The following is a 12,343-nucleotide window of genomic DNA, read 5'->3' on the forward strand; positions in this document are numbered from 1 at the left end:
AAAAGTTACACCCCAAGTGAAAATGATTATTTTTGAATACAAAAAATGAGGAGCATAAATTTATTGATTCATTAATCAGATTACCTTCTCAAATTAACTTTTTTCTTTCCCTCTAACTTTTAGACCTAAAGAAAAAAATAATTGCATTCATTAAAACATTAGCCTTATGAGATAGGTTCGTGAATTTAAATCTAACTGGGACAATCAGTTAACAATATATTATCTAAATTCATGATTTATATTTATTATATTTTATTTATCTTTTTCCTCCCATATTTAAGTGAAAATATTTTATTCAAAATAAACTTATCATAAGATATATATTTATATCTTATGGCTATCTTTCCTTTTTAGCTTTCTTCCTTCTATTTTACAAAGTAAAGTGGAGATAATTTTCATGAGATAAGGTGGATTACAAACTTATTACCATCAAGACATATAAACAAATTAAATATAATTTTAAATATATTTTTGCATATGAATAAATTATGCATTGTAAATCTAAATCAGAGCTAAAATGAATTGAAGAATCAAAAAACTGCATACCAATCTTTTTTTTATTATAGAATAATTTAATAACTTGAATTCGCTTCAAATACATTGAGAAGGTCCAACCAAAAATCATGAACCGAAACCTAGACTAAATAAACCTACAAGCCTAGCAAGCATAATTTAACAATTTGAATCCGATCCAAACTTGACCTGATCTATTGCCACCCTTTGGTGATATGGCCTCTTTTGGCAAGATATGCACACAAAAACTCATACATAAAATAAAATAAAATAATTTAAAATAGAAAATGAGCGTTAACCATTGTATTGGACCTTCTCATATCATATTAGATTGCTCCCCCGTTTTGCACTATTCTATCCTCTTTTCCCAAAGGCTTCCAGAGAGCGAGATGGGGAAGAAGGAGCTGCTGGCGTCTGCGCCATGGAGGGGCGAGGAGACAAGCAACAAGTTCGAGGACGCCAAGCTCCGGGCCACCAACCACCCCGGGGGCACCCCCACCATGCACGTCCCCCGCAAAAAGAAGTCCGTCTCCTCCCGCGCCAACGATGACGACGATGACCCCGAGGCCGAGATCGACCCCGAGCTTAGATATAGCTTCCAGAGGAACTTCCAGGTCGTTCCCCTTCGACCACTTTCCTCGATCCCTTTGTCGTTCGTCTAGGTGCTGTCTTTGAATTTGAGGTGGAATTTGTTCTTTGATGTGTTTGGATTCTGGGTTAATTTGGTGTCGTTAATCTCTATGTTTGTCGATTTTTAGGTAATCAAAATGGGGTTTTGGAGTTATTCCTTTTTTCCTGTCAGTCTAATTGTTATGATTTTCATAAATTAGATGGTTCATAGGGTGGTTTCTCATGGTGCTTTTTGTAAATAATTATTTGGGTTCTATGTAATTGGGCTTTACTTCGATAGTTTTCAGTGGCCCCGCCATTGATGGGTTGTCTGGCATGATTTGGCCTCGAAAATTGATGACTTTATGGTTTTAATTGCAGTGTTTGAGAGTGAGGTGGACTCTATTCTTTCTGATTAACCTTATTGTTCTTTATTTTTCATTCTAAATTGTTTCTGAATTCTCAAAATAGGTCTTTCTAAGAAATTTCAGGTTGTGGGTTTGATAAGTTTAAACTTTCTTGACATTTTTTTCCCATTTATTCATTGTGGTGGCCATTATGTATCTATAAATGAGACAATGCGCAAAATGGATTTTTGATATCTGGTTTTTTTTTAGCTGACTTTCTAAATACTTATTCGAGATTCTTTATTATCGTGCTTTATATTGATTAGCTTTGTACTTTGAATTGGTTTCTTTTGCCTTCTTTTATTCTGTAGGTATGAAATTTAACCAAGTTTGACAGTAATCAGCCATCCAGACATCAGTAGGCAGCTTTCTTTGTATGCATGTATTTGGTATTTTATACAATGCTGTGATGAATTGGAAGGATTTTGTTGTCTATTTATAGATAAAGAGTGTTATATCTTCTTCATTTCTTTTTTTATCATTTCTCATTCAATTTCCCTGATACTGATCAGTTTTTGTGAGATAGATGGATTATGTAGGTTTATGTGGATATCCACTTTTCATCTCTTTCTTCCCAAGGAAGTGATGATTTGAGTTATTGATGCATATCTTGTTAAGTATATTATCACCCAAGCATGTCAGAAGTTTTTTTCAAGAAAAGGTATCAGAGGATTGTGTTGGTTATGATTTTGTTTCCCTTTAGGTTGATTAATTTGATATCTGGAACTTATTGTATATTGAAGTGTGAAGACGTGGATGAGGAGATCTGATTGTGTTGGAGCAAGATGTATAACTAAAGTGTTGTATGAACATTTGAGACTTGTGGGAAGAATTTAAAATAATAAATGCCGGGATGTTATTTGGGCCAATGCATCGGGAAATAATGAGACCCAAACACATAATGTGGGGGCATTGAATAGTTTAGAATGTTGAGATACATGACCGTGAAAACCTTGAAATGCTAAAATAGTAAGTTAATATTTTGTTAATAGAGGTCATACATTGATGGCAGTGGTAAAGGGACTGTGACAGCTATATGAGGAAACTGTGGTGAAAGGAGTGCTTAAATGTGTGTTGAGGGATCAGAGAAGAGAAGAGGGGTTTTAATTTTTATTCTTTCTTGCTGTGAAGACAAGGCTATTCCAGTTATATTGTTTCATAGATCTGATAGCTAAGATCCACTGTTGTGCATTTTTATTTAGTCATGTGTCACCTTCAAGGTAATGAACAATGAAGCTATAGTACTTGTAGTGGTGGCAGTGACTTATGGTATGATTCATTGAGCACCGAATTTCAGTGTAAACCTTATTTTTATAGTCCTTTCTTCTTTGTAAGACTTGATGCTAAGAAAAATTAGCCATATCTATGTACCAGAATTACATCTTAGCCTAATCTAGTTCAGTCATGGGCTTGTTATAAGTCTTAAATTTTTGGTGTTTAGGACTGACTACCTAAAGTTTGGATGAGGAGGTTGTATCAAAAATCAGTTTGAGCTCTTGCCAAGGGTGAGCTGTGCAACCCATTTGTATGGATGAAGTTGTATCAGGGTGAGCATTTTTGTTTCACATGAGGGCTGTTATAGTCTTTTAGTTATGGTCATTTCGGAAATTTACTCATTAATAGGCCAGGCTGAGTTCATTCTGACATAATCATGGGCAGATCTGAAAGACTGGATTCATTTTGTACTATTTAGAGTTTAAATACATTGAATTAGGTCAGATCAAGTTCAGGCTTCATTAATTTGACGTAAGCTGGACCCATATAGGACTCTGGTTGAAATTGTGTTTTCAGCCAACCTTTTCTATCCATCCTTAAATCCCCATATCATCATTTCCTATTTTCTATTTTGTGGTGGTACTTTCTGAGGAAAGATACCTTGATATCTTTTGTCAAGTTCCTCTCCTATCCGGACAGCATGCAGATTAGTATTGGTTTGTACTTTCTTTTGGGACAGCTTATGGAGATGAGGCTTCAATCAAATTTCTGAAAAAGAGGTTCATTGAAACGTTTGTTTGCAATTTATTGGTTGTATATTAAAGAGTGGGAGGATGATGCCATTTTATGAAGAACTTGAGTGTTGCATGATCTCGACAGTTCCATTATTAATTGGCTGCATTTGTTTTGAATTGAATGTTTGACAATGAATAAATGAAAAGTTTATGTATTCAGAAGCTAACAATGGGGAGAATTTTGTAAGACTGGGATTGTACAAAAAGGGAAAAAAAAAAAAAAAACTTAGCAGTTGCACCGCTTGAGGACAGATTTGTGAATAAATGTTTATTTCAATTGAGACCAAAGACATTCAAGTCAGGGATCCAAACTCAGGTTGGTAAAAGGGTCTGCATACGATGAGGGAAGATTTTATATAATTTAATGGGAATTGTCAAAAAGGGTCTGACTATTGCCTTTAGGATGAGCGATATGGTCTTAGATGGTTGAAAAGCTTGAACATGTGCCGCCATGGTGCTTCAAACTTGATGGCTGCATGTTGGTTAGTTCATAGGTTGGCTGACTTGAATTTGGATATTGTCTAATAAATATATCAGAGCACATGGCTAAAGCTTCTGTCATTATGTTGGAATATGTACTATCTTATGGAAAAAAAAATGAAATATTTATATATCCAAGATCTTTCTATGCTAGCATAGATACATGGAATCAGTACATACCCAGGCAAGTTTGAAAATCTGGTCCATGTGCTAACTCTTTTATATGAACGATGTCGTACATAATGAGTGATTATTATTGCTGGATATCTGATTTCATTTAACATGGTGGTAACATTTGTAGGTTCACAATGGAGTATTCATCTTTGTCCCTACTTTCTGAAATAGTAAAAATTCTGTTCCTTAATAACTTTTGATACTCTGACGTGACGCTTTCTCATGCTTGCAGTTTCTCCGACGAGTTTTCAGTATAGACACCATTGTGAAACCTCTTCCTCCTGCTATGGCATATAATGTATCTCGCAACCTGAACTTTTTTGTTCGCATTTTCACACAGTTTTTTGGTAAGTACTCAGCAGCTGTTGTTTAGGCGGAGCTTTTGTGGAGCATGTAGTCAGGGTTCTTTCTATGTTCATATATCCGTTGCTTTTGTCTTTTACTTTCAATTTATTTTATACTTTGTTTTATTTGATCTTTCTATGAAGAATTGATGATTTGAAACTTGTCTCTGATGTTTGATTTCATGTTCAATTCCTTCAACTTTGCACTATTTTTTATTGGAGCTTCAATTGTAATCGTAGACTAAATTGATGTTAATCATACATTCTTTAATGATGCCTTTGATGCTTCATACCTTTTATTAGATATTTGTTTTAATCAATTCTGGTATTCTGATATATATATATATATATATATATATATATATTGTTGTTTATCGGAAAGATGTGATTATTCCCTGATGAATAAACTGTAGAAATACCGGTAGTGATTCAATAATAGTTCTTACGAGTAAGGTTGGCTTGAAATAATCTATTTGCATCTTAGTCTTGCATACAAGGGGATTCAGTGATGGAGGTCTATCTTGCATTCTATTTTTCATTTGCAAAAATGATCAGAAGGGGATTCATGATGTATTTTTGAAAGCTTCACTATTTCATTTTGGTTTAAATTATGCTTATTGTAAATTAAAATTTGGTCTTCACACTTGATGTTATAGGAGTCTTAAAATGAATGTCTTATGTTGTCATGTGTTCATATTAGATTACCATCATGTGGTGCATACTAATGCCTTGTAGACTAAGTACATGAAGACGAATAGTGTCCACACTGCATTTTCAGACAAGCCCCCTAATGTTACATTGTTGTATTGATTGGTAAAGGCTTCTATGGAAGCGCTGCACCCCCACCCCCACCCCCACCCATCTTACCTTTTGAAACCCATCCCTATCCCTCTGGACCTGGTCCCGTGCACAAAAACAGGAATATTTTCCCAATTTTCCACTATTTCCATTTGATTCCTTTTCTTCATTTGAGTGTTTCATTCTGCTATTTTGGCGTCACAATGGAGCAAGCAAGACTTACATGAGTTTTCCTGTCTAGTGAGTATCCATTATATAACTTGAGGAGTCAATTGTCATTTACTTCAGGGTTGGCATAGTATGTTTACACTTTACACTGAAAGATTGCACTTTCAATTGATATAGAAACAATCTCTAACTGGTGGAGAAAAGGTGTGAAACATATACTTTGAACCTTGAGTGTTACATTCATCATGCTTCTTGTTAATGTACTTGTTCATTGCCCGCTAAACAAGCAAAAATAAGGTGTAATCGTCAATGTGATTGATAGACAAATAAACACTCAAACTAAGTTTACAACGATCCATCTTTCTCACATGCATCACAATTGTTCAACACTAGTAAACTAAAAGACAGTTGCTACTTCAAACGACTTTAAAATCTTTATTGGAAGTAAAAATGTGATTAACACAATGGTTAACAGGTCAAAGGATCGACTGCTATGCCCTAAATTTCCAGAGCCATCCAGTGCTGAGTAGAGATGCAAGTTTTCTTTTCTGTAGCATATGGAAGATACAGGCATGCAGCTCTTTTGTTCTCTTTCATAAATGAAACAATAGAAGCTATGACAACCCTTCACTTGGATTGAAGTCAAGGTGGACCATGGATCATCATATTCTTAAACCAGAGCCTAAACCATGTTAAGCAAAGTTGCCATTTCAACTCCTAACCATTTTGACCCCTACTTTTAAACTTGTCTCTCTTGTACCCTTACCAGTTTGGATCCTAGACTCATGTTATAGTTTAGCCTTGGAACCAGCTTTTGAACAACTGATCTTGAACCCTGTTCCCTGTTTGGCTTTCCTTGGAACCTTTGACTTGGACTTCTAAAGGCCTGTTTGGGGATATAAATGTTAGTGCTTGTATTTGATCTTTATACTGGTACTTTCTTTTGATCCTTATGCCAGTATTTCTATTTGATTATCATACTAGCAAGGTTTTAAATCCAGTGGGATGGGTCTATATTGGTTTTCTCATGGAACGGGATGCGCCGTCGTCCTGCTCCATTCCGATACTTGAGACAGGGGATATCCTAAGATGTTCCGATCGGGATATTGGGACACTGGCAGGACGATCCTATCCCGACATATGGGATGGTACCCCATCTTGACGTCCTATAGAGTGTTCCGCCAAGGCTTGAATCTTTGCATACTAGTACTTCCAATATTCCCATATGAACTCTTATTTAGTTGCTGATGGCTTGCATTGCTGGTTTCGTGTTGTTGATGCTGATGCCTCCACTTTCTAAGAGAGATTGCCAAAGCCTTTTATTGCTTGATAAAAGATATGAATGCCGATGTCAATTGCCTTTTAAAATCTACTTGGTTTACTAAAACTGTTTCAATGGATCTTTATGCCTCCAGCTTGGACTCCTTTACCCCATTATTTACAATTCTTTCTTTTAGTTATATTAAATTAACCTAGGGTTGTATCCTTGATTAAGGCATGTAATGTATGACATAATCTTAATAAAATTCAACGTTGTTTTCTCTCATTTCTATTCACTCGAAGAGCTTCCTTTTCATTAAGTAATTTCCCTTAGGTTTTTCAACCTGTCCCAAATCAGAAGTATAAGGCTGATAATAATTAGTCCATCTCTAGGTGTATTTCATGCTATCACCTTATAAATTCTCTCTTTGCAGGGTATATTTATGTATCCACATATATGTTTGAATGTGTACGTCAATAGTGTACGTTAGACTATGTTATCTATATGTAGGTTCAATGAGTGCCATCTCCACCGTAACATCTTACCGCTCATGGACCATGAACCCTTGAGGCTTGTTTATTCTTCACCTTTTTGGTTTGAAAGGATGTGTCTACAAACCCTAATACTCCTTTGTTGGGTTTCATGTTGCGTAAACAGGAATGTTGATGATGTCTGAAAAATGGTGTATATTTATTTAGTGCAGTATTAATTCCAGTCACCCTTTGTCACTCTGAATATGGTTGTTGCACAGTTGAGATGGATATCTAGGTTCTTTTTCTTTAGTTTCTGCTGCCAATAGCTAACATCATGTTTCAAATTTATTATTGTCGACATGCCTAGTGTCATTTCTTGCTGTAATTGGAGTATATATGCATGGTTTCAATTGTGGTGAGACATCCTGTGAGACACCAGCATGGGGTACCATTCTAAGTGTCAGGATGGGACTGTCCTACCATCGCCCCAGTGTCCTGATCGGCTTGTCCTGAGACATCATCCCAAGTGTCTGGACAGCTGCTCATCCTATTCCACCAAAAATGGGAACGGTCACATCCCATGTGTGTGTTTGTATTAAATATTATCTACTGTATTACATATACCATATTCCTATTAAGGCAGCTTCACTTTTCATGCCACCTTTTTTGGCACATGTTGCACCACCTACATGAATGTAATGATGGAGAACTGATTGAAACTGCACAATCATCTATACTATTTTATAATGAGAACACCCATGAGATGTCTAATATGGACATTTCATCATCGAGTGAATCTCACATGACAGAAATATCAAATATGGATGCATATTTGGGAAGGACAAAAATTGAAAAAAGATGATGCTCCCGTGTGTCAGTAGTAATGTGCTATAACTAGAGGCCCTTGTGTGCTAGGCTCGGATGATGTTGAAGAGAGGACAAGGAGGGACCTGAAGAACCTGGATCAAGATTGCGAGACATTGAGATGTCTTCCGATAATTTTTGCATTTACCAGAAATTTAGATTTTGATAGCATAATATGCACCGTGATTTTATGTAGTTGAGTGCATGATAAAATTGAATAATATTTCTTGGTTATAGTCCATATATATATATATATATATATATATATATATATATATATATTCCTTTGAATGCATTCTGTCATTATAAACTCAATCCTGGTTCTAGCCTTCACATATTTATACATTTGTTTTTTATGTGCATAGGCATATATGACTGTTTTAATAACTCTACATATTTCCTGATCTGTTGCTTGCAGATCCAGAGGGAATTGCGGGAGCACAAAAATCACTCGGGCTCGGGCAGGAAGAGAAGGCCCGTCGTGTTCGTTGAGTGATACTTATATTATTTACTATGTAAACCTTGTCTGTCATACCGGGCTTGTTACTTACTGAGCTTGTTAATTTTCTTTGTTCCAAAACTGCGTAAGAGTTCGGTTCATTTTTTATGGGTGCTTTTTAATCAAACGAGGTGTAAATGGAATGCAGTTGTCTGGCTAATGGCATGTGGCAATGGAAATCTATTTACAAGAAACCTGCCTTATGACTTATGTTCTGATTACCTACAGGAGATGGTCAGGAGAAAACAAAGTTGGCTATTTTTTTTTCATTCAAATGAAATTAGCTGTTTGCTCTTATGGTTTAATCTAGTGCCTTAAGTGGCACCAGTGCACTCTCTGTTTCAAGTGGTATCTCCTGGTACTCAAAATCCAGTCTACAGGGGACGGTCTTCATAATATGCGGCCAATCTATAGCCTGATCACAGTTGAAAGTGATAAATAGCTCTCTGAGTCTGACGCATGTCTGGTCCCCCAATTCTGCAGCAATTAACATTGACTATCATTTTCAGAAATCTTTCAGTTACTTTGCAGATGGACTTTAAGCTATCACTCCTGTCAACATGTCCCTGATTCCTCACTTTTATCATTGGCTTCCAGGTTCTAAAACCTGGGAACCTCATGGTTTTGCTATTAACATTGGGTGAGTTTGTGCTAGATTGGTGATGCTACATCAAACTCTGCCTCACCCAGCATTGAGACATTATGATCTTTTTGTACATGGAGATTTTTTTTTTTTTTTTTTGTGAGAGAGGAAAAGTGATAATAAACTTGCATATCACAAATTGAACGAGAAAGAAATCAGGTTAAGACTGAGGAAAGAAATCAGCGAGAAATCAAGCTCCTACATGCAATCAAAGAAGTTCAAATACTGAAAATGCCATGGTGAATATGGCTATTGACATATCTCTGTCATAAAATCTATGGAGGTTAGCTTCCACTTGAACATGTTGATTTCAATCAATGGTGATGGCCAATCCTTAACATCAGATCGGCTTATCAGAAAAACAGCCAATCAAAAAAATTTTAGGCAAAGAAGCCTATGTAGCTTCTATACATGTTTCCGAGAAAAATGACAAGATAACCCGGAAGCATAGTTCCATAGGATCCACTCCTAGTAATCACTTCAAAGCCATAATATTTTCCCAAGGTGCACTAAGGATTGCATTCATGCCTCATTTACATGATTTCAGAAAAGTGGTAATTGCCAATCAAAACTCAAAGCCACTACAATATGCCGAGTCATTGTTTCCAAAGTGCACATCAACACACAAAAAGAGTAGCCCGACAAAAACAGGAAAAATATTAGTGAAAGAAAAAAATGATGCTTAAAAAAAGGTATCTTGTACGCATCAGCACACAAGAAGATTTTCAGGAAAAAAAAAAAGATTAAGAAATCTCCCTGAGAAGTTGAAGAATATCAAACAGACAAATCAACTGATCCCTCTGCTTGCAGCAAAAAATGGAGACACAGCAAGACCAACCCCCACAACCAATCCAAATTGTCCCATGCCTGCTGATGGCAAAGATAAGGATGGTAATCTAAAGATCCCAGACGGGAATTGTCTCTAATAGATAGACATTATAACAGTAAAGGAGTTCTTCATGGAGATCTTGAAGAATACCGAATTAAGAAATCAATCCACTGCATCAAGATCTCCTCTTAGAATAGCAACCCTCCACAATTACCCCACCTCCAAAATGCCAAATGAATCCAATGAAACTACCCCCAAAGATGAGCAAGCTATCCCAAATGACAAACGCATCACTCTCCATCCATACCACCATTAATTAGGACAGAAGGGCATGGCCATATCACCCCTGTGGCTGGGAATGGTGAAGTGCCTCAAGAACCCCTCCTCCTGCCTCATGTAGCCTTCACACAAGAATTTCCTACTGAACCGGTCCTCCGCAAACCTATTCACATCATGCACGAACACATCCGTCTCCCCCTCCTTCCTCCATCTCGCCGCCATCCCGGCGGTGTATATCGCCCCCATCCTCCCCGGCGCTCCGGGGAAGTACCCCGTGGGCGCGTCCACCATGATCAAATCCCACTCCACCTCGAAGAACGCCTCCGGCAACCCCTTCAGCGCCAGCCGGCACTTGGACAGCCTCACGTCGCCCACCGTCGTGCACTCCGGCAGCTGCCCGAGCTCCAGAAGCTCCTCAGCCTGGCTCACCTTCGTGTCATACTCGACATGGTATGCTTCCAAATTTGGCAGCTCCTGCTGGATCGTCTCGATCCATTGCCGGTCTTCTTCAAAGAAGACGGTGCGGCCGCCGTGGTTGAGTGCAGTCCACATGAGGCTGTCGCGGCCCAGGCCGAAGATCAGGAAGTTGCATGGCGACCTCCTCTCCAGTACTTGGGATGTGATGGAGATCTCCTTGATGGTTTGTTGCGGGGTGGTGTTCGAGGCGGCATAGTGGATGATGGTGTTTGCTAGGGAGGGTGGGATCTTTGTGCAGGATTGGGTTGGTCTTGTTGTTGTTGATGGTAGGCTGGATTGGGTCTCTTCTGATGAATTAGATTGCGGAGAAGAGGTGGTTGGTGGATATGGAGAGGAAGAGAGGTTGGATCTTAGGATGAAGCAGAGGATGAAGAGAAGGAAGAAGCCAAGGAAGAGGAGCTTTGTATTCAGGGAGACAAGGATCTTGGACCTCATGGTTTGGTGGCTGGGGATGATGACTCTTGGAGCTGAAGGGATGATGCTTGGAAGAGTTTTGGAAATGGAATTTGAGGTCTTCTCCCTTCTATGTGGGAGAAAGGAGGTGGTGGTAAATAGGCAGGAAGAGGAAAGGCTGGTTGACTAGGATTCTGTGGACATTTCTTAAATGCAGCAAAGGTGATAAGGTGCACCACAATGTGTAGTACAGGTTTCTTATTGGTGTTGGTGACGGTTAGTGGGAGAAATTTGTTTTGGGCGATAAGGATTTTGGTCTTTGTTTTTATAGGAGACCCAGCTGGAATTAGGTGGAGGGTGGTCTAAATAGGAGCACCCAACAAGCAAAATTCCTGGAGACACATTTTGGAGGATTTAGATCATATGTATTGCTTGAATACGTTTCATTCGAATTCAGAGGATGTATGAGAAAGGAAAAGAAATATGCACGCATCTATCAAAGGAGTGTTTTACAATCGAGATTTCCCAAAAGAGACCATCTTGCAAAGGTATCAGCTATCAGCATACAATCTCAAAAATAGACTGTCCTATGATTAGCTAGAATCCATAAATAATTAGATAAAATAAGGCTAAAATACATTTTTGTACAATAATACATTTATAAGAAAAGATTGTTTTAATATTGAGATTTCCCCAAAGAGGCCATCTTGCAGAGGTATCAGTATGCAATCTCAAAAATGGATTTTGTCCTTATGATTAGCTAGAATTCATAAATAATTAGATAAGATACCAAGGGTGGGGCTAAGATACATTTTTATAGAATAATACCCACCATGTGTTCAGCAACAATAGGAAGAGTTATTGATTGAATTCATTCTTCTTTTTCTAACAGGCAGCCTTGCGTCCGGTGTTTGCTCCGTGTAGAATTATCACCTATTTGGAGTGAGTATACCGAAACCAGTACCATCTTATCTTGATGAATAATTAAAAAGAAAAAAATTAACCACCCAATCACAAAGGTAAGAGCAATTTTTCGATGCTAAACACCAATTTCAAAAGGAAGTTTTGGTTCCTCGAGTATTTAAAAAAAAATAGAATTATTGATGTGTGTTTCAAAATAGTC

The 12,343-nt window shown here is 37.6% G+C and overlaps 2 protein-coding genes across 2 annotated transcripts; one reads left to right on the forward strand and one right to left on the reverse strand.

Moving 5' to 3' along the window:
- Positions 1-851: 851 nt before the first annotated feature.
- On the forward strand, positions 852-8,793 carry LOC140859772 (uncharacterized). Its single transcript, XM_073262315.1, has 3 exons — positions 852-1,127; positions 4,425-4,539; positions 8,519-8,793. Exons 1-3 carry the CDS (start codon positions 903-905, stop codon positions 8,590-8,592), a joined length of 414 nt encoding a protein of 137 aa, XP_073118416.1. The 5' UTR covers positions 852-902; the 3' UTR covers positions 8,593-8,793.
- A 1,112-nt stretch (positions 8,794-9,905) lies between these two features.
- On the reverse strand, positions 9,906-11,481 carry LOC140851116 (glucuronoxylan 4-O-methyltransferase 3-like). The gene has a single exon (XM_073242632.1). It carries the CDS (start codon positions 11,260-11,262, stop codon positions 10,384-10,386), a length of 879 nt encoding a protein of 292 aa, XP_073098733.1. The 5' UTR covers positions 11,263-11,481; the 3' UTR covers positions 9,906-10,383.
- Positions 11,482-12,343: the final 862 nt, after the last annotated feature.

The sequence above is a fragment of the Elaeis guineensis genome, chromosome 8 (assembly GCF_000442705.2).
Source record: "Elaeis guineensis isolate ETL-2024a chromosome 8, EG11, whole genome shotgun sequence".
Classification (NCBI taxonomy): Eukaryota; Viridiplantae; Streptophyta; class Magnoliopsida; order Arecales; family Arecaceae; genus Elaeis; species Elaeis guineensis.